The sequence below is a fragment of the Notamacropus eugenii genome, chromosome 1 (assembly GCF_028372415.1).
Source record: "Notamacropus eugenii isolate mMacEug1 chromosome 1, mMacEug1.pri_v2, whole genome shotgun sequence".
Lineage (NCBI taxonomy): Eukaryota > Metazoa > Chordata > Mammalia > Diprotodontia > Macropodidae > Notamacropus > Notamacropus eugenii.
The window spans coordinates 475,474,296-475,497,265 of NC_092872.1; the positions used below are offsets into that span (position 1 = coordinate 475,474,296).

Here is a 22,970-nt window from a genome sequence, read left to right on the forward strand (position 1 = left end):
CTTCTGTCTCTGGGTCCTGACTGGGGATAGGGAGGGCTTTATTGAAGGGGTGGGGGTTGGTTCCAGTACAGTTTGAGAGAGAGAAAAAGGAGGTTGAACTTCCATGAATGAAAGATTGGACCTGGAAGCCTGTTCAGGAGGTGGGGGCAACAGATTGAGGTGGAGAGGAAGTGGGCCCAAGGTCACCAGATGGCCGGTTCTTTTCAATCACTTCTCGAAGCCCCTTGGTGAAATGGAGATCAGCCCCAATGGTCAGGAATCCCTAGAATTCACAGGGGGAGAGAGGACTTGAGAAGATGCATCCAAAGTTCCCCTTCTTCCCCAGCTTCTCTGTATACCCCTCACTCACTGCCTGGTTGGTCACCACCTCTTTGACAAAGTCAATTCCCTCAGGGAGTGGTATCTGTACCCCACGCTTGGTTCGATCTGCAGAAAAGGAAAGCAACAGAATGCACATTTGCTTGGCTCCAAAGGACAACCAGGCCCAGTGGGTAGTCATTAGAGGGATGCAGAGATGCTGGCTCAGGCCCGCATCTGCACCATTCTCTGGGATGTCATGCTGGCCCAGGAGGTGGAGGCTGGATGTCCTCTGCTCAGGGAAGCTGTGGAGGGACCCCTGCTTGAAGGGTGGACTGGGAGGAGGTGATGGTGAGGTCCTTTCCAGCTCTTAAAAGAGTTCAGGGAGGATATAGAGACCAGACCAGAGGCCACAGTGAAAGCTGCTCTTAGAATGAGTAAGCCGTCTCCTGGCTGTATGACCTCTGGCACTTACCTTCTCTGGGACTTCTGTAAAATGAGGAAGTTCCTCACTTACTAGTCTTCAATAGTTTAGATGATCACTTGATGTTGTAAAGGACTTCCTCTTCAAGCACAGGTTGGCCTAGTGACATCTACATTCCCTTTTGACTCTTCAGGGTCTGATTCTGTGACCTGCTCAGCCTGAGACTCCCTCTCCCACCTCTGTCCAGCTCCCCCATCCCATCCTCCACCCTCAGAGAGTTGGTGTACCATTGAGCAGGGGCATCACCGCAATCTGTAGCAGTGTCTTCAGTGGTGCCTGCAGGGGAATCAGCTGGGATGGGAGAGGGAGAAATGAGGGATGGGTTTCTGGTAGGCTTGCTCATCCCCACTCCCTCGGTGGCTTCTCTTTCCCCTGTCCCCACTTCCCATGACTCACTGCTAAGGACTCCAAGGCAGACTGGTTTGAATAGATGCGAAACCTTTGGAAAAGTGGAAGGAAATGTTGGGGCTTGTGCTTGGAGCCTGCGTTTCCTCTCAACACCCTATCAATCCCTCACTCCTGTTACCTGCGTAAATCCATCTGGGCTTGCAATGCTTTTCCCCGAAGAGCCATTTTTGCACTGAGACGGGCATCCTAAAGGAAAGGAGGGGGCAGTGATGTCCATGATCAGATCACCTCCCATCCCTTGGCAATTCTCCCCTCTCCCTCTCAGCACGAACCATGGTCATGCTGGAGAGCTGCACTGGTGGCTGGTCAGGTGGTGCCAGAGCAATGACAAGGCCAGCAGTGAAAGAGATGGTGGTGCCTGAAGGCTTAATGGTGCATCGAGGGGGTGCAAGGACCTGTAGCTCCAGCTTTAGAGGTGCATCTATCACTGCTGGACTCTTCAAAGAAAGAAGGAGAGACAAGTTAAGGCTGGGCTCAGTAGGAAGGACAGCACAGTGTAATGGAAAGAAGCAGAGTGATCTGGAGTCAGATACCTTGGTTCCAGTTCTGGCTGCTACCTTTACCTTTGAGGCCTCAGACAAGACATGAATTTCTTATCTGCATTTCCTCATGTGTAAAATGAGGGAGCTGAACTAAATGATCACTAAGGTCCCTTATAGCTCTAGAGTCTGTGGATTTGTTACAATCTCCAAAACGATGAAAAGAATTGTCTGGATGGCAGCCCTTAGGGAAGATCATGGGAAAGGTAGGGGCAGCAATGGGAGGAGCACCAATCAAAAATGCCTAATTCAGAGTCTGCTGCTTAAGATATATAATTACTGTTAATCTGTCAGTCAACAATCATTTATTAAGGACTTAACTAAGGGCCAGGTGCTGTGCTAAACCCTGAGGATACAAAGAAACGATGTGCTTGCCCATTGGGAACTCACATTCTAATGGAGACATGCAAGTATCTACATACACACAAGATACATAGAAGAGAAGGCACTAACGGGGAGGGAAAGGCCTGCAGAAGGTGACCTGAGTCCTTAAGGCAGCCAGGGAAACCGGGAGGTGGAGGTGAGGAAGGAGCCTTCTAGGTATGAGGGACAGCCAGGGCACAGAGTGGGGAGATTATCATCATTCAAGGAAGTACAAAGATCGCTGGATCCACGTGCTCTATAGTAAAGTGTAACAAGACTGGGAAGGCAGGAAGAGGCCACACCGTGAAGCCTAAACAGGGATTTATTTCTCTGTTGGAATGACAGCCTTCCAAGAAGGCCATTTAGAAGTACCTTCCTGAATTTGTCTCTGATCCCAGAGGGAGTAGCAGGAGTTTGTGGTTATACAAGTTATTATATACATTTATAATATCTCTTATGGAAATAAGCATATAATATACATATATACTGACGCTAACTTCAAGGAGGCTTATCACCAGGATGCCAATGATTTTGGCCCCAGAAATTCTTGAAGAGCGTTTACTAAGTCAGAGGGGTTGCAGTCTATATTGGCAGAGGAAGTACCCACATTAAAATCACAGATCTTTGAAATACGCATCCTGTGGACTAAGACCAAGCATATCTGTGCTTCCATCTAATCGCTCACTGTTATTTTATAAAGAAACTGGGGCCAGAGAAGTGAAATAACATCTAGAGTCATACAATAAGCAATAGAGTTAGAACTCAAACTCAGGTCTTCTCACTCCAAATCCTGGGCTCTTGTTTCATTTATCTAGAGATGGGGTCCAGACTCCTTGAGGCCCTCAGCTGGAGCACACGCTCCATAGGGTTGGAGTGTATACTTAAACCTCCATATGGAAATATGCTGCTATATCCCCTCCCTTTTCAAAGTGAACTCTCCCTCCTTCATATTACAGCCAATTCCATCCTCCCATCCCTCTCACCAACAAAATGATGCTTCCGAAGAAAGTGGCCCTCAGTACCATGTCCAGGTCTTTAGGCACCTGAGTCAAGAAAAGGAAAAAGAGAGATGGGGAATGGGAGAAGGTAGAATTTGTAGGTTAGACTTGAAAAGTCAATTAGGCCACTCCTCTACCCCTGAGTTTTCTCTATATCATCCTTAAGTTTTGAACATTTCCAGTGACTTTCACCTGGATTCATTCCTTCACACAGTGTTTTCCCACCTCTTTGATGGCCCTAGCCTCTCAGTGGGTCACTGCTTGGGGACCCCCTCCAAATCTTTTCCCCCACACCTGCGAAGTCGTTTCACCTTATCCCCAACAAGCTCCAACCGAAGCACACCAGCTCGAAAGTAACTGTCCATGGCAGAGTCAAAGAAGAACTCGGAGAAAGCCACGTAGACCATCCTTTCCTCTTCCTGCAACTGAGGCTCCACAGCCCGGTTAGGAAAGCTGGTGTTGGCCTCTGCCAGAGGAAAGAAGGCTCCCTGAAGGACAGGAACAGGAAAGTCTGAGCGTCTTGGAGAGGGATGTTTGAATAAAAAAGCACCTGGATAGAGCTGATAGTCAGGTCTAACACCACCCACCACCACTCCCCGGGGCCCAAACTGGGAACTCACCCGGAAGTCCATGTCCAGATTGCTGGCCGAGGTCACTGGATCACTCACAAGGGAATAGTCAATGCCGACATACTGGTCCACTGCACTGCGTACTAAAGGGGAAAGTTTGTTTATCACTTCAACAACAACTAACTCTGACTTTTAATGAGGCAGTCTATGTAGAATTACGCCTCCTGGGAGGCAGGACCATGCACTGGCCAAAACTGGAACTTGGAGTCTGAAGAGAAATGGTTCATTTACCTGAGTTCCAATTTCATCTCTGCACTAACTGGTTATGTGACCTTAGATAGTCATTTCTGTGAAAATGGGGGATATGCTTATACTAACTTGTTCAGTTGTTTTCAGTCATGTCTGACTCTTCATGACCCCATTTGGGGTTTTCTTGGCAGAGACATTGGAATGTTTTTGGAGTGGTTTGCCATTTCCTTCTCTGGCTCATTTGACAGATGAGGAAACTGAGGTAAACAGTTAAGTGATTTGCCCAGGGTAACAGATATTAAAGGATAGAGGCCAGATTTGAACTCACGAAGACTCTAGATCAGGTGATCTATCTACTGTGCCATCTACCTGCCCTTGTGCTATCTCTCTTTTCAAATGAGACCGTGGCTGTAATGTGCTCTTAGTCAGTCAGTGGTCTTGGGTTTGAATCTTCTGTCTGCTTTTGCTCCTCACTGGCTATGTGTGATCCTGGGCATATGACACCCCTCTTTGGGCCTGAGTTTCCTCTTTATTTTATATTGGGGGGGGGCAGGAGAAGGTAATCAAGGTTCAGTGACGTGCCCAGTGTCACGCAGCTAGTAAGTGTCTGAATTTGGCTCCTCTTGACCACAGGGCTGGTGTTCCGTCACCACCTAGCTGCTCCTGGGTCTTAGTTTCCTAATCTGTAAAATGAGGGGACTGGGCATCCCCTTCAGTTCTAAATGCCAGGATCTTTTTGTAAAGTGTTCTGGAACTCTTTGTGTAATGTACTCCATTCAGCATGAGTTGCTCCGCCATAGAGGAGCCTTGTAATTACCTTATTTAACAACTTCTATTTCTACAGCACTTTACAAGTTTACAAAGTCCTTTCCTTATGACAATATTCCATCATAATCCCTGCAAGTATAAGGGTGCTGCTCACCTTACAGAAAGGAAATTGAGCACCAGAGGCATTAAACCACCTGCCCAACCTCCTCCAGACTCAGAAGTAGCAGAGGCAGGCCTCCAGCCCCGCTCTCCTGACAGTCAGGCGAGCTTCTTTCTTCTCCTCACCTCACTGACCCAAGCTCCTTGTCAGCTCCTTTCCTCATCTCATATCAAGGCACACTAGAGGTAGCCAGGGACTCGAGTCAGGAAGAGCTAGGTTTCTGTCTCTCCTCAGACACTCACCAGAGTATGTGAGCATGGAAAAGTCATCGATTACTCGAGCTATATAAAATGGAGACTATAATAATAGCTCCTACCTCACCGGGTTGTTGTGAGATCAGGTGAGATCATGTATAGAGGCAGTGTGGTGAGATGCGCAGAGTGCTGAATTTGGAATGCAAGGACCATGGTTTGATACCTGGTTCAGTCATTTACTATCTGAGTGAACTCAGAACCTCAGACAAGCAACTTAACCACCCTGGGTCTCAGTTTCTCCTCTGGGAGGAAATTCGATTAAATGAGCTCTAAGGTCCCTTCCAGCTTGAAATCTATGAAAAAAAGTAAAGCACTGTGCAAACCTTAAATGTTAGCTATGGCTGTTACTCTCTGTAAGAATACCTATCCACAAGGTTGTTGTGAGACTCAAATGAGATAATTCATGTTCAGTGCTTTGTAATCTCTAGAGGGCTGCCTGAGAGTCAGCTGTTATATCTCTCCAGAGAGACAAACAAACTGGTATGCTGGATGCCAGCCGGAGAGGAGACACGGACAGACCTGAGGAAAGGGCACCAGAACCTTGCTCCTGGGGCCTTCACCTAGCCAAAGGCCAGAGACCACAGTGTAGGGTGAGATCTCACTTCTGTCCAGTGGGTGGCACAGTTCTACCCAAAGACAAGACAAACTAGATTTAAGTCCCAATACCTTGAAATCTCGTGCCCTCTCTCCCAGAGCTACCAAAAAATAAGTGTTCAAGGAGGGCTGAGAGCTGCTCAGAACCTGTAAACAAGGCAGTCCCTGTTCACTAACTAGTTGAGATAAGACACATTTGTGTCTTTATTTAATAATTTGTTTATTTAATAATTGTAATTAGGGCAGCTAGGTGATACAGTTGTTAGATCGCTGGGCCTGGAGTCAGGAAGACTTATCTTCCTGATTTCAAATCCAGCCTCAGACACTTAGCTATGTGACCCTGGGCAAGTTGCTTAACCCTGTTTGCCCCAGTTTCCTCATCTGTAAAATGAGCTGGAGAAGGAAATGGCAAACCACTTCAGTATCTTTGCCAAGAAATTCCCAAATGGGGTCACAAAGAGTCAGACATGACACAAAAAGACTGAACAACAAACAAAAAATAATTGTTATACATTTCTAGAGTTTATAAAAGCACTGCCTGCACAACTATCTTGTAGATTAAGGCAAGTATCATTGCTTCCACTTTATATATGAGCACATACTGAGACTCAGAGGAGAAAAAATGACTTGTCCAAGGTCATAAAGCTGTTAAGTGCTGGTTGTAGTCCTTGAACCCTCCAGATTGCCTTATTTGGTATATATTTGTATGTACTTATGTGGCTGTCTGTTGTTTCTACCAATAAAACATAATTTTCTTGAGCACAGGGATGGTTTCATTTCTGTTTTTGTGTCTTTACTGCCTGGTACAGCACCTGCCCTATTGTTATTCAGTTGTGTCCGACTTCATGACCCCATTTGCGATTTTCTTGGCAGAGACACTGGTGTGGTTTGCTATTTTGCTCTCCGGATCATTTTACAGATGAGGAAACTAAGACAAACAGGGTTAAGTGACTTGTCCAGGGTCATACAGCTAGTAAGTGTCTTAGGTCAGTTTTGAATTCAGGAAGATGAGTCTTCCACTTTGATGAATGAGACATGTTCTCTGTTCCCATAGAGTTTACTGTCCAGTGGGGTTGGGGGAGGGACAAGAAAGTACACAATTATCAAAGTAGAATACAGTAAGGACATGAAGTTTCACAGGAGTACAGAAAAGGGAGCTTTCATTCCTAGCTGCCCAACTACTTTGCCACCTAGCTGCCCCATAAAATGAAACGTGCCCAGGGTCAATGAGTAAGCAAATAGTAGAGTCAAGTCTCTTGGTTCCAAGTCTAATGTGTTCACTCTCTCCTCATTTCTTTCTCTTCTTCTCTGTTTGACTCTCTCACAAACAGAAAAACAAAACAGGCTTTTACAGCAGTCATTTCCTTATATATAAATATACACACAAACACACATATATTCAACCCTACTTTGTTAAGCAAACACATAGCACCACTGTCTGTAACATTCTGCACCCGTAATCCCCCATCTTCCTCAAATGCTTGTCCCACTCTACCATGCTTCCTCATCTTGGGGAGTCTTGGAGATAACTATGTGCTTGCTAAACTTTTGGACAGAAACTCCCATCGGGCTTCTCATCCCCAAAAGACTTGCTGGGAGTGGGTGGGAAAGGAGACAGGAAGAGAAGGCAAAAGCAGGTACATCCCAACATTTTCCCATTTCCAAGACTTACCAGGGACTGTGTCCAGAAGGGAATTGAGCAGAACCAGTCCTGCATGGTGCAACACAGGACAGATCTGAGGATCAAAATATGAGCATCAGCACCAGATCCCACTCTGCTCATCATCCCCATCCACCAATCATCATCCTTCTCCATGTTCCTACCTACTCCAGCCATCCCTCATGCTCCCATCCCTTTGTTATCCCCTGCCACTTGGTCCCTCCCAGCCCTGTTCTTGACTCCAGCATCACCTGTTGGTTGAGAAGGAAACGCATGCCTGAGATGATGAAAGTGGAGAGGAAATCATAGATCTTCCTGCAGGGAGAGGGGGAGTGGAGGGGAGCAGCTCTGTAAACCATGTCCTAGCCTTATCCCTCCAGGCATGGAGGGGATTGACTAGGGGAATCTGGGGTACGGAAAAGAATAAAATATGGTACAAAGTAGATCCTCAAGCAGGGCCAAACCTGATGGGCTGGAAAGAAGGCAGGGCTCAAGACACATTTCATTTCCCTTTCACCCTCAACATCTGTATCCCAGTGGAATCTGGGAGCAGAAGAATAAATGTGAAGAAGGGAAAGGAGGAATCTTGGGCAGCCTGGCATTCAAGGCCCTCTACAACTTGACTCAAACTCCTGCCTCCCTACCCTTGTCTCTCACTGTTCCCCTTCACACAAGAGTGTGTCCTTCCCAACTAGACCCTCTCTGTCGCATTCCCAAACAGAACCAACTCTATCCTTCTGCTACACTGTTCCCTGTCTTGAAATGCCCTCTCCCATCTCCACCTCTCAGTCCTATCTTCAAGGCCCTGTTCCAATGTCAGTTCATCCATGAAGCCTTCCTTGATCCCCACCCATCAGCTAGGAATGATATCTCTCTTTTCTGTACTCCTGTGAAACTTCATGTCCTTACTGTATTCTACCTTAAATAATTGTGTACTTTCTTGTCCCTCCCTCAACCCCACCGAACAGTAAACTCTATGGGAACAGAGAACATGTCTCATTCATTCTCTCTCAGTGATTAAGATGGGGCTGGGAACATGGTAAACACTCAGTGACTGTTTACTATAGTCTAATAACAACAATCTTCTTCTGCAACCCACTCTGTCCCTGAACCACAATTGGGCATAAACTGAATATAGACCCTTCAAATCCAGCCCCTGGGACAACTAACTATCCTGTTGGCTGAAGAATGGATCTCTTCCATCCAGGAGGACCCTTCTCCCACCCAAGACGGGGACTGTGATAGAAAGAATGGGGTTCTGGAGTCAAGCAGAGGCCTCACTTGAAGGTCCCCCCGAAGGCAGCTTGCATCTTGGAGACAGAAGCTCCACAGGAGACATTGGAAAATTTAATTCGCCCACCAGGGTCTCTGGCCAACTGCAGGGCTGTATGGATGGACACACCTTCGGCTGAAGCATCAACATAGCCCCCATCATAACTGCGAACAGGTGAAAATCAAGAAGGAAATGAGTAGTTACAGAGTTACTACTTGCCAGGCACTTTGCAATTTCATTTGATCCTCATGATACCCCTTGGAGGTAGGTGCTATTATTATTTTCATTATACGGTTGAGGAAACTAAGGCAAACAGAGGTTAAGTGACTTGCCCAGGGACACACAGCTAGCTCATGTCTAAAGCAGCATTTGAACTCAGTACTTCCTAACTCCAGACACAGAGCTCTAGCCACTGTACTACCTGGCTGCCTCTAAGAGTTGAAGTATAAAGAAGGGGCTCAAACAGATAAACCCCATCCCACCTCTCTGCCTCATCTGTCCTCTGCCTTGTCCAATCCTTTCCCCCCCACCAGCCCACATCATCCTGGTCCCAGCCCTACCCCCTGCACTCACAGGAACCAGTAGAGCAGCTGTCTACGGAAGCGAAGGCTGATGGAGGCATTGCTGATGTACAAGATCAGATACCGGGTTGGTTGGAAGTACAGTTCTGATTGAACCAGCTGCAGTTTGTCCACCTTCACCCTAGAGGGGCAGAGAGCATGGCAGATTCAGATCCCCATTCAGAGCTGTTTCCTCAGGAGAAAAACAGGATAACTGGAATAGCCCCTAGTAACTTTGGATTGGAGCAGCTACATGGCGCAGCGGATAGAATGCCAGCCCTGGAGTCAGGACCTAAGTTCAAATCTGGCCTTGGATAATAGCTGTATATCCCTGAGCAAGTCACGTAGCCCTGTTTGCCTTAGTTTCCTCATCTGTAAAATGAACTGGAGAAGGAAAGGGCAAACCACTCCAGTATCTTTACCAAGAAAACCCCAAATGGGGTCATGAAAAGTCAGACACGACTAATTGACAAAACAAATTTAGATTCCTTTCATTTCATTATCCCTATAAGCATTGAGAGCAGGGCCAACTCACCACTCATTCAACTCAATCTGAGAAGAAAGACAATAAATGACCTAGTTCTCCCAGGGAAGGTCCTCTGTGCTACATGTAGGATGTCAGAGTTGGAATGGACTTTAGCCACTTTCTTTTACAAGGAAAGAAATTAAGGCATAGAATCTCCGAACTGGAAAGGGCATCAGAAATCCTATAGTCTAATCCACCTCTGAAAAGGAATCCTTTCTACAACTCCCCTGATAAATGATTATCCAGCCTCCACTTGAACAAGTAATAAAATTAATAATAACAATAGCCAACATTAATATAGGGCTTTAATATGGAAAGCTGTTCACGTATGTGATCTCATTTGAGGAGCTCCATTTACACTGTCTTCCAAAGCAACCCACTCTTCTCTTGGACAGATGGAAGGTTTTTCTTTTCTCCAGCAGAAATTAGTCTTTCTGCATGTTCCCCTTGTTTCTTGTTATGTCTTCAGGAGTTAAGCAGCACAAGTCTAAACATTCTTTCTCATGAGAGTGGACCTCAAAGACTTGAATCAGCAATTGCTACCTTCCCTAAGTCTTTTTTGTCTCTAAACAATAAAATAAAATAGGAAAAAATATCCTCAGCTCCTTCAACCAATCCTCTTTCATGAGGACTTATCCAAGTTTGTCCATTGAGTTAATGACAGAAATGAGACTCAAACTTATAAGTCCAAACCCTTTCTATCCCCTCCATGACTTGATCTCAGAACCTCTTCCTGACCCTGATCCTGGAGGAAGTAGAAGGTAAGTTCAAAAATGTTTAGTTCCTTACATGAAACCACCACTTGAGATGAGGAAGTATGCCCAGGATCCCTAGTAGGTGGGATTCTGTTAATAGGCAGTGCTGTAAGGTGAGAACTATACTGGACTAAGAGTCAGGAGGGTTGAATTAGAGTCCTAGCTCTGTAACTAACTAGCTATGTGACCTTGGATAAATCACATCGTTTCTCTGGGAGTTGGATCCCATCTCTCTGGTCTGATGATTTTTTCTGGCTGTCCCCCAGACCTAGAATAATTTACCTCCTCAACTCTGCCTACTGCCTTCCCTGTCTTCCTTTAAGGCCCAACTAAAATCCCATTCTTTAGAGGAAGACTTTCTTAACCCCTCTTGATCCCAATGCTTTCCCTCTGTTAATTATTTCCTATCTATCCTGTATATAACTTGCCTGAATATATTTGTTTGCATGTTTTCTGCCCCATTAGATTATAAGCTCCTCGATGGAAAGGGACTGTTTTTTTCTTCTTTTTGTATCCCAAGCACTTAGCACAATGCCTGGCACATAGTAGGTACTTAATAAATATTTACTGATTTATTGATTGGACTTGATCAGGGTTCTTGGTCTTCTTTAGGTCATGGGCCTATTTGGCAGTCTAGCAAAGCGTCTGGATCTTCTCTCAAAATAATGCTTTTAGATGAGTGAGCATATACATAAATTGGCACATACAACAGAAACACAGAGTAGAGGAAAGGTAACCTTAGAGGCTGCTGGGGGAGGGGCTATAAAATGCTTACTGAAGTTGGTGGCACTTGAGCTGAGTGTCAAAGGGAGCCAGAGATTCTAAGAGGAGGAGATTAGGTCTGAGTGCACTCCTGGGAGGAGGGCAGATGGTGCAGAGGCAATGAAATGGAGATGGAGCAACCTGTGTGTAGGACCTCTCACCCCAAATGCTAATACCTCCCAACCAAATTACCTTGTATTTATTTTGCATATTTTTTTGCATCTACTTATATGGGTGTGCAGTTTTCCCTTCCCAAGAGAGTCTGGGGTCTTTCCCAGGGGCTAGCCATAGTAGGTGCTGAAAGACTTGTGGACTGATAAATGTTCGCCAAAGTCTCTTCCAGCTCTAAATCTCATAAGTTTAAAAATACACAAACACTGGCTTACTAGGCTTCTGGCAAAGATGGGCTGCCAAAGTTGAGAAACACTGTGACATTGTGACTCAAGGCTTGACTGGGCCTCAAGTCCTTCATCTATAAAATGAGAGAGTTGGACTAAAGAGCCCCTAAGGTCTTTATATCTCTATCCCTGTGTGCTTATGTGCTGCCCAAATAAAGAAATTGTGATTTGAATTGAATGACTTCAGATATAGCTCAGACATAGCAGGGTCTCACTCTCCCCTCCCCTCCGACTGCCTTCTGCCCCCTTCTTTTTTAGCCCAACCCCCCAAATCCCAGGCCCCACTCACTCAGAGATGTTGTAAGAGAATGGGCCCTCGCTGCCCCGCAGGTCTGGGATGGTAATGGTTTCTAGCTCCTGCTCCAGGAACTTCAGTCCTTCTTGCTTTACTGAGGCAGTAAAACCCTTAGAACCGGTAACTGTTCCCACCAAGTATTCTCCCTCCTTTCCTTCCCCAAGTTAATCCTCCCACCATCACAAAGCACAGGCTTTTTTGTGGGAAGAAAAGGAGAGGTGTCTCTAAGACTCCCTCCTGAACAGGGGATCGCTCATTTCCCAGCTCCCCCAAGCCCAGGGATCCAAGAAAGGCTGGCCCCGTCTCATAACCTTACCCAGCTCCAGAGCTTTGGATGTCACCCGAATCTTGCACCCTGGGGTCTCAGCATGAATGACTGCTATAAGTGCTAGAAAGAGGGCCCAGAGGGGAGTCATGGCTGGATTGACCTGAGGGAAAGATGAGTACAAGAGTCATTCTCCCACAGGTGGATCTTAGGTGCAGTCCCTCCCCTCGATCTCAGGGCTCCCTGTACCTATCCAGAGTAGGGGACAGGCTCTACCCCTGGTAGAGGCCTCAGGACTCAGGTACAGCTCCAGGGGTAGCCAGATCCCTGAGAGAATTCACCTAGTACTGCTGGACAGGGGAACAAGAGGAAAGGGCCTCCAACTTCCTCCCCATCCATGGTTGGCTGGGACTTTCCTGGGTTTGGCAGTCTGTCTTACAGTATAGAAACCTGTTCTGGGACCTCATCTTCCAGCTCCACATTCCACTACCCATAGGATTTGGGGGAGGAAGAGAATAATGGGGGTCAAAGCTTCTTGTGCAGCAACCACGTGACAGGCTAAGACTAGTGGGATGACTGACCCCACCCCCCACCCCTCTAGCTTCTTGGCAACAAAAGGCCTGCAACTCAGCCTCACTCCATGGTAACAGGAGCAAACACATTCCTGGGGACAGTCTGTGGTATCCAGGGCACCACTCAGGGAAGGGGGCAGCCCAGCACAGAGTAAGATTTAAAGAGCTGAGCTCCTTGGCCAAATGGAATTCCCCTATGCCTTCTTCTATCCCCTAAGTCTAGAGAATCTTAGAATGACAGCTGTGGAAGGGATCCTAGAATATGGAATGTTAGAACAGGTAGGGACCTTTAGAAAAGAGAATGTCATAGATAAATAGAACTTTAGAACACAAAAAAATAGAAAGTTAGAAATGGAAGGAACCTTAAGATAAAAAAAAAATGAATAGATCATAGAATGTCAGAGTTGAAAAGAACTTTAGAATATAATATTCCAGAACCAGACAGGACCTTAGAACATTTCATGTTTAGAACTGGGAGGAACCTTAGAGCACAGAAAATAGAAGGCAATACTGGTAGGAACTTTAGAATATAGAATGTTAGAAATGAAAAGACTCTTTGAGTTCACAGTCCAACCCCCTTTATTTTCTCAGAGAGTGAAAATGACTTGCCCAAAGTCTGTCTGACTTCGAGTTCAAGATAGAACCTGTACCAGAAGCCAGGTTTCCCAGCTCCTAAAATCCAGGGCTTTTTTCACCAAGTTCACTTCTTGCCTCGTTCCAGTCTGGGAATTAAAGGGCATTGACCCCTCCCCAGCTTGACCTACAAAGCCTCTCCCCTCAGCCCAAACCCACGGGGATGGGGGGGAGGAGGCACCCAGAGGCTACTGGAAGGACCAACATTTTGAGATTATCTGAGTTTGTCCAACAGCCTGGGCTCTCCTAGCCCCAGTGCTAATCCCAGTACAGACTTTCTGGTCCTCTGTCCATCTCCCTCCCCACAGCGTCTTCAGCCCCTTTCTTTATATCCCCAGTCTCCTCAATTCTTCCCCCAGCCCCGACTCTGTGTGAGGTCTAGGCTTCTGGTCTGGGGTGACGATGGTGGGGGTGGGGAGCGAAGATGGGGGGTGGGAATGGAATATTCGCTGAGACTCACGCGTCAGGGCCAAGGGGGCTGGGATCAGCTGCAATCACGTCCAGCCTGCAAAGCCTTGATCTGGGGAGAGCAGCGGGGCCAGGGTCTGTAAGGGCTACTTCGGGTACAGTTGCCTTTATAGTGCTCGAGCTGCAACGCGCTTCCCCCACCACCACACACACACACACACACACACACACACACACCCACACACACATACACACACCCGCCCCTCTCCTCCCCTCCTGAGTTGGGAGGGATTGGGCAGGCTGACTAATGTGGAGGAATGGTAGGGGGAGGGCTATGCGGCCAGTGACTGATCAGGCCCAGGCAGGCTGGATGCTGCCAGAGCCCAAGGGATGGGGTAAGGAAGCAGCCACATCCATGGAGATGCATATTCATTTCATCCTCAGGACATCCTGCCCTGTGAAGTATATTTCAGGGGGTCATTATCCCCATTTTACAGATGAGAAAATTGGCCCAAAGAGGACTGGTGACTTACCCACCACGACAGAGCTGGAATACCAGCTCTGACTCCAAGTTCCAGTTCAGTACCATTTCCACAACTTTAGGCTTTACCCAGTTCCTTTAGCTCCTGACTCTTCCTTCCTCATCATTCTTTTCTCATCTGCCCACCTCAGATCCGGCCCACTGCCCCTCTCACTTGTTCCTTTTAAGCTTTCCAAGCTAGGCTTCCAGCCCATTTAGAACTTTGCCTCAGGGACCCAACCTAATTATACTCACATCAGAATTATTGTAGGATTGAAAGTAGAAAAGGACCTTAAGCATCAAACATACACACACACGTGCATGCACGCACACGCACCCTCAATTTAACAGAAGAGGAAACTGAGGGTCAAAGAGGTGACATCACACAAACAGTAAGTATCAAATCTGGTATTCAAATCCAGGTCCTCTGATTTCAAATCCAGTATTTTTTCCACTACTCATTCTTCTCTGTCCAATCACTAACCTTAATCCAATAGATGCCTATTAGCCCAAGATCCCCTCTACCTCCAACCCAAATACCTTAAGTCTCTATTTTTCCTCTCCTCAGAAAAGCTTTTTCTCCTAGAAACACTCCCAGAGGTTTTACCAGATACTGGAAAACGGCCCAGGCTCGGGCAGCAACCTGCCCATCTGCCTTCTCTCTTCCACAGCCCTCACCAATTTGCTCCACGGGGTAGGTAGCAGGCTCACAATCACCAGTTCCTTCTGAGGACCTGTCATATATAGTGCTGGTGATTCAGCTGGGGTTCTCAGCTCAAGGGTCAGTCAGGCATCTTACTACCCCATCCCCACCCGCCCCCATCTCCACAGGGGATGTTGGCTGGCTCATAGATGCTTAGAGCTGGTCCCCTTCCCCCACTCCCCTGGGTATTCCCCATCTGTCCACTATTCCAAGATTTGAGCTTGGCTTGGGGAAGCTGCTTCCCCATTATCTTTCCCAATGACTCTCCCTTCTTCCCTTTACATTTGCATTCATGCACATACTTATCCAGCTTCCCTTCCTGAGACTGAAACCCCTCTCACTGATCTCATCTTTCTGGAGCATGTGCTGGTGCATGTGACTTTGTTAGGGTTTGGGTGTGTGAGGGGGAGCAGAGGGAGACCCAAATAAAGGGGAAGAAGCTCCCAGGAGTATAGACCTTGATTCAATCTGCCTACAAAAAGGCCAAGTATTTCCATAAGCCTGCTCCAAAAATTCAAAGAACCACAGTGGGAAAATAGTGGGGGAGCTGTCTCTCCAGGGTAAAGTTTATAGAATTAGAAATAGGAGAAAGGACAATTGTTTAATGCTTTGGGTTGTGTGCAAAGATCTGAATTAAATTGCGTTTTGATCTGTCCTTGTGCTTTGGTCTGGCAAAATAACTTCTATCTTTTTAAAATTTGTGGGCTTTTTTTTTTTCTTTTTACTCCTTTTGAAAATCCATGAAACTCCTCCTGACATCCATTTCCTCATCTTTAAAATGAGAGAATTGGACTAAGAGAATCTCTGTCATCCCTTCCAGCTCTCTTACTTTGCATTCTCCTCAGGCCTCACTGATCTCTCTGTATAGCTCATTCAATATTAGCATTAACTGCTTTCTGTTATTATTGAACTACTTCATAGCGTGTTAGTTTTTCCAGGGACACATGCAGGCTCGTTGAACAGTAGAATCATGCGTTATCTTTATCTCCCATAGTGCCAAGTAAAGAACTAGCATATAGCAGGTATTGAAAAAACATTACTGGAGAAAGTATTACTCTTATTAGAGTAGAGAGTTCATCAGCTCAGTCTGTTACCGTGTATGTGAGGGTGTGTGATTGTAAAAGGACATGAGCCTAGAGGCTGGCTTTCATGGAGGGTTCCGACAAAGTAAGGACCCCAGGAACCCGGAGGCCTGGGACTCCTCCAAACCCTGACAGCCTCCCAGTTTATTTTGCTCTGTCCTGACAGGAACCAGCCTTATCCATATTTCTCCAGGAGATCTGGATCAGCCAGCATGCATTCCTTTTGCTCCTAATCTCTTTGGATTGAGTAATTCCCCATAAACAAAGAAAGTAAACTCTTTTAGCCCCTGACCTCTTTAAATACTTTAGCCCTTCAGTGTCCCCTGTCTTTACTGTGGGGTCTTCACTGCTTTCCAAAGGCCTAATTCCCTCTTGCTATTTAACAAATTCTGATTTCTGTGGCAGCTTTCCTCTTCCTCCTATTCCTTTGACCTTCCTTGTTCCTGTTTCTCCCTCTAATCCCCCCCAGGTTGGTAAGGGGGTTTTTTTTGGTTTAGAAAAGCTAATGAATCTTAGCATCTTGGAGTGGGGTATGACCTTAGAGGTCATTTAATTCAATCCCTACTCAAACCAGGAATCCTGTCCACATTCCCACAAGAAGTTATACTTGTTCTGCTTAGAGACCTTCAGCTCACTGGGGACAGTTTGTTTTTCAGTTCTCTCTGAATCTTTGTGACCCCAGTTGGAATGTTCTCAGCAAAGATACTGGAGTGGTTTGCCATTTCCTTCTCCAGCTCATTTTATAAATGAGGAAACTGAGGCAAACAGTTAGGTGTCTCACACCTAACTGAGGGCTGATTTGAACTCAGGTCTTCCTGACTCTAGGGCCAACACTGTATCCACTGAGCAGCCTAGGAGCATTAATCAACCAAAACCTTAGGTTTAGGGGTTAGACTTTAAAGACCCTGATAGCTGGGAGTCATCCTGTCTCAGCTATCCCTCTGAAAGCTGACCTTTTCTGTTCTATTCTGTATAAATTCATTTACTTTGATTTCAAAGTCATAGATTTAGAGATAGAAGGAGCCGTAGAGGTTAATTAGTCTAATTCCTACCTTCTACAGATGAAGACATCAAAAAAACTTCTGGCATGATACATCCTTCCTAGAGTAGGAAAATCATTGATCCCCCTTTTAATCTCTGTGGAGTACTCTCTCTCTTAGGAACGCTGTCAGACTGGTTGGTATGAGGCTCTTTGTGAAGAAATAGATTTCTTGGGAGCTAGGTAGATAGAGTGGAAAGAGCACCGGACCTAGAATCAGGAAGACCTTAGTTCAAATTCAGCCTCAGACACTTACTAGCTGTGTGATCCAGAGCAAGTAATTTAACTCTGTTTACCTCAGTTTCTGCATCTGTAAAATGAGCTGGAGAAGGAAATGAAAAACCACTCCTCTGTCTCTGCCAAGAAAACCCCAAATCAGGTCAAAAAGAGTTAGATGTGAGTGAGATAACTGAACAACAACAATATTTCTTAGACATTTTCAGCATCACGAAATATCAGATTTGGAAGAACATCAAATGTCAGAGCTAAAAAAGAACATAAAATATCAGACTTATGTGGGACTTTATTTTATTTTTTGCTTTTTGGAGGGGGGAGGCAAGGCAATAGGGGTTGTGACTTGCCCAATGTCACAGAACTGGTAAATGTCCAGTGTTTGAGGCTGGATGTGAACTCAGGTCCTCTTGACTCCAGGGATGGTGCTGTATTCACCTATTCAGGTGGGAGCCACTGGGAGGGCCTTCCAGCTAGCTGCCCCTTAGGGTTTAGAGGTAGAAAGAGCATTAGCTGTCTCTTAAATTGAACTTTAAAACAGAATTTTCGAAAGGGAAAGGACTTTAGGAATAATCTAATCCAACCCTATAATTTTATTACTGAAGAAACTGAGGCCCTAAAACCATAATTCATGAGTCCCTACTGGTATATTTACCTTCTCTCTAGTCAGTCAGCCAACATAATTAGCTCAATGCAAAGGCATATACTGAAATGATAAAGTAAGAAAATCAGTAAAAAATGTTCCCTACAAACTTGGGGTGCATTGTAGCACAAGTACATATCATTAGGAAGAGTGGCCACAGAGTTCAGAAGTAGAGAGGTACACTGAGGTATGTAGTGCCAAAGAACCCCTCTCCATTCATCGTCTTTGCCTGGTATGGAAGGGCCCCTCAAGGCACGGTATCTCTGTTGATCACTCACTCTGCTGGGGCCCTTTAGCCTGCGGTGAGACTGAGTGTGGTAAGTCACGGTCCTCACTGCTTCTCCTTTCCTGACTGTGCACTTTTGGTTCCCCCAACGTAGAACCAACAGGCTCCTTGGCTCTGGGGCCTTCCATCTCCTGAGCAAGATGCCAGCTCTAAGCCTTTTATGCTTCTTTCACACATAGAATTTCTTTCCCAGACTAAGAGTAAATAGTAAAAAATGCACATCACTTCTCTATTTTCGAGAACCAAGTCATTGCCTTTGTTGACTTCCAGATGTAATTCCACAGAATGGGCTTGGTATTATTCATAATTACTCCTTGGGGAAATTGTAGGCTGCTTGCAACCACAAACTGGGGGAAGGAACTAGAGGAAACTTATTGGGCTGATTCTCCTACAGCTCTGAGGCTCTCTGGTGGGTGGTATACACTCCTCCTTTCCACTACCTCGCTGGGACAGCGGGCAGAAAGGAGCAGGATAAGGGAGTTAGGGAGAAAATCATATAGAGGCTATTCTGGGTCAGGAGAAAAAAGGTCGTTTATTATCCATGGAGTGTGTGTTTTGGGCTTTCAGAGCAGCCTGTGAATGAGACCTGAATCTTAAGATACCAGATATCAAACTCTCACAGCTATTTTGTTCTGTGCAGGGTACCTCAAAGACACTCAAACTAGTCATCATTTTCTAATCTTAATCTCATTTCCCATCCAAAACTCCTGGGGTTTGGCAGCTTTTCATTCTGAGAAGTCAGCTAGAAGATTTCAAAACCTCAGACTTTTTTGACTGATTCATCCACCCCTAACCCCTTCTTATGCCTAGATGACTCCAGGAAACTGGTACACATTTCAAATTCATTCCACAGTGTGCTTTACTTGGAAGAGAGGTCTGAAGGTAGTGTAGGTGGGAGCCACTGAAAGGGCCCTCCAGCTAGCTGCTCCTTAGGATCTTGGGTTTAGACATACAACGCGCATTAGAGATCATCTTATTTTAGAGAGGAAGAAACTGAACCTCAGAAAGGGGACTTGCCCAAGGAGAAGTTGGAAGGATCTTAGAATGTAGGATGCACAGCAGTCCTAGAGTCAAAACGACCTGAGCTCAAATTTGGCCTCAGATACTTACTAGCTGTGTGACTGGGCAAGTCACTTAATCGTAATTGCCTTAAATATGTGTGTGTGTGTTATATATGGTGTGTGTGTTTGTTATATATAATGTGTGTATAAATGTGTGCATATGTATATGTGTATATGTATATATGTATATGAGGTGGGCGGATTTCAGGGAGTTAACTTGAATGGGACAAAAAATTACCTCTTTATTTTCACTAACCTCTTACTGAAATTTTAGTATTTCCTTTCATTATGAGTCACTGAGGTCAATTGAATAGAAGAATGACATCATCTAATATGAGTTTAAGGAGAATCACCTTGGCAAGAGTATGGAGGAGGACTTGTTATAGGGAGGTACTTGAGGCAGGGAGACTGATTACAGGGAGTCTGTTGCAAAAATCTTAGGTGAAAGAGGATGAGGGTCTGAAATCAGAGGATGGCTACAGGCACAGAGAGTCAGATACAGGAGACAATGTGGTATTAGAAATGGCAAGATGTGGGAACTGGCTAGATATGTGGGATGAGGGAGGGTAAAGAATTAAAGATCACTCCAACGTTATGAACTTGGGAAACTAGGAGAATGGTAGTATCTTTGTTAGAAATAGGGATGTTTGGAAGAGGGAAGGGTTTGGAGGGAGATTCTCTTTGTCTATGGAAGCGCCAATTTTATTTGGTGTTTATTAAGTTTAGAATAAAAAAATTAAATAACAATAAAAAGGTTAACGAGTTCTATTTGGGACACGTTGAGTTTGATGTAGCTCTGTGCCAGTCAATCTGAAACCATTAGCAAGCATTATCTGTAAAGGGGATAAGGTAGAAGCCTTCCCAAAAAAATCAGAAGTGAAGGAAGTATGCTCATTATCACCACTGTTATTCAAGATTGTACTAGAAATGCTAGTTAGAGCAATAAGAGAAGAAAAAGAAATTGAAGGAAGTATAATAAGGCAGCGAGAGAACAAAACTATCATTTTTTTTTTTTTGCAGATGAGATGATGGTAGACTTCCAGAATTATGGATAATCAGCTAAAAAACTAGTTGAAATAATTAACAACTCTCACAAAGTTGCAAGATATAAAATAAACTCACATAAATCATCAGCATTTTTATATATCACCAACAAAGTACAGCAGTAGAGATAGGGAAATTCCATTTAAAATAACTCTAGACAATATAAAATAATTGGGAGTCTACCTGCCAAAACAAACCCAGGAACTATATGAACACAATTACAAAACACTTTTCACACAAATGAAGTTAGATCTAAATAACTGGGAAAATATTACTTGCTCATGGGCAGGTTAAGCCAACATAATAAAAATCACAATTCCATCTACATTAATTTACTTACTCAGTGCTATACCAATCAAACTATCAAAAATTATTTATGGAGCTAGAAAAAATAATAACAAAGCTCAACTGGTCAAGAATAGGTCAAGAATATCAAGGGAATCAATGAAAAAAAGTGAAGGGAGGTGGGTTAGCTGGATCAGATCTCACAGTATTCCAAACTGGCAATCATCAAAACAATCTGGTACTGGCTAAGAAATAGAGTGGTTCCCCAATTGATAAATGGTCAAAGAACATGAACTAGCAGTTTTCAGAGAAAGAAATAACAGCTATCTATAGTCATGAAAAAATGCTCTAAATCATTGTTGATTAAGAAATGCAAATTAAAACAACTCTGGGTTCCACCTCACACCTATCAGATTGGCTAATATGACAAAAAAAGAAAATTATAAATATTGAAGATGTGGGAAAATTGGAACTCTAAAGCATTATTGGTGGAGTTGTGAACTGATTCAACCATTCTGAAGAGCAATTTGGAGTTATGCCCAAAGGACTATAAAACTGTACATACCCTTTGATTCAGCAGTACCACTACTAGGGTCATAGCTCAAAAAGATCATAAAAGAGGGAAAAGGACCTATGTGCACAAACATGCTTATTGTAGCTCTTTTTGTGGTGGCAAAGAATTGGAAACTGAGGGGCTGTCTATCAATTGGGGTATGGCTGAACAAGTTGTGGTATATGAATGTAATGGAACACTATTGTGCCATAAGAAATGACAAGCAGGATACTTTCAGAAAAAAAAAAGATATACATGAATTGATGCTGAGTGAAGTGAGCAGGATCAGAACATTGTACATAGTAATAGCAACATTGTGAGATGATCAGCTTTGAGAGACTTAGCTCTTCTCAACAGTGCAACGATCTAAGACAATTCCAAAAGACTCATGATGGAAAATGCTATCCACATCCAGAGAAAGAACTATGGAGTCAGAATGCAGACTAAAGCAAACTTTTCTCTCTCTTTGTTTCTTTCTCCTGTTTTTTCTCCTTTTGTTCTGATTCTTCTTTCACAACATGACTAATGAGGAAATATGTTTAATTGATTCTACATGTATAGCCTTGCCTGCTGTCTTGGGGAGCGGGAGGAGAGGGAGAAAAAATTTTGAAACTCAAAATCTTATAGAAGAGGATGTTGAAAACTTTCTATGTAATTGGCAAAAAGAAGATGCTATTAAATGGAAAAAAACCCCTCATTTTATACAACATCAAAAAAAACTGCGAATGACTTAGCCATTCTCAGTAATACAATGATCCAAGACAATCCTAAAGGACTAATGATGAAGGATACTCTCTACCTCCAGAGAAAGATCTGATATTGTTTAATAATTCTGAAGCACGCTAATTTTCACTTTCTTTCATTCTTTAAATTTTTTTATTTTCTTAAATACTGAAACAAATAAGAAAAAGAGAACTGTATTATAAACTTCAATACTAAAACCTAAATACAAAATAAGAAAAGGAAAAAAAACATCGCCATGAACAAAGCAGAGCATAAGAGAGGATTCAAACTATAAAGCAATTAATTTCCATTTCATGAAAGTCTATATAATAAATAATATACATTGTGTTTAGAGCTGTCCATCTTTTCTTTGCTTCCTTGTAAGTTTTCTTTTGTTGTCTGCTGTGTACTTTTGACTTTGTTCTTTTATCCCCCTCTCCTCCAAGAGGGCTACAATTAAGTGCTGAGTTATAGCTATATGTGTATATATGTATATACATACAAATACATACATATACATACACACAAATATACTGGATATATGTAGTTATATTTACATATAGACATATACATTCTTATGCATCAATGAAAGGCCGTACTATACTTGTTTGTCCTCTGTTTATTTGAGGGTGGTTAAGGTCTTCCTTCATAAGTCCAAGTCTTTCCATGTTCTTCTGAGTCCACCAACTCATCATTTCCTATACCCTAGCAAGATTTCAACCTTATACTGTCAAGCTATTTTAAATTACCTAAAACAATATTGATTAATATGGCTGACAGATAGTGTAGTTTCCCTATTTTTCCCCTTTGATTAAATCTATTTTGGCTTTGACTTTGTCTGAGATTGTGGTTGCTACCCCTGTTTTTTTCTCCCCCTAATAAATTCTACTGTGGATCTTAAAAAAAAAAGAAAGAAACAGAGTGGTGTATCTGTGGAATAGATTATACACATCTCACACAGTAGTAAATGACCATAGTTATCTAGTGTTTGATAAACCCAAAGATAGAAG

General features: G+C 44.1%; 1 protein-coding gene across 5 annotated transcripts; it reads right to left on the reverse strand.

Annotated features, from left to right (window-relative positions):
- Position 1: 1 nt before the first annotated feature.
- On the reverse strand, positions 2-15,030 carry PLTP (phospholipid transfer protein). 5 transcript variants are annotated; one of them, XM_072632350.1, is made up of 17 exons: positions 14,918-15,030; positions 13,843-13,902; positions 12,229-12,340; positions 11,907-12,006; positions 9,190-9,318; positions 8,625-8,780; positions 7,595-7,658; positions 7,356-7,419; positions 3,710-3,801; positions 3,401-3,577; positions 3,075-3,134; positions 1,462-1,626; positions 1,308-1,375; positions 1,178-1,220; positions 1,009-1,072; positions 350-426; positions 2-262 (listed from the first exon to the last, which is right to left on the reverse strand). In XM_072632350.1, the coding sequence occupies exons 3-17, from the start codon at positions 12,326-12,328 to the stop codon at positions 134-136; spliced, it is 1,488 nt and encodes a 495-aa protein (XP_072488451.1). In that variant the 5' UTR covers positions 12,329-12,340; positions 13,843-13,902; positions 14,918-15,030; the 3' UTR covers positions 2-133. The 5 variants fall into 5 exon arrangements, with proteins under 5 accessions (XP_072488451.1, XP_072488450.1, XP_072488452.1 ...); XM_072632349.1 differs by having other exon boundaries at positions 14,851-15,030; XM_072632351.1 differs by having other exon boundaries at positions 14,989-15,016.
- Between the last annotated feature and the right edge of the window lie 7,940 nt (positions 15,031-22,970).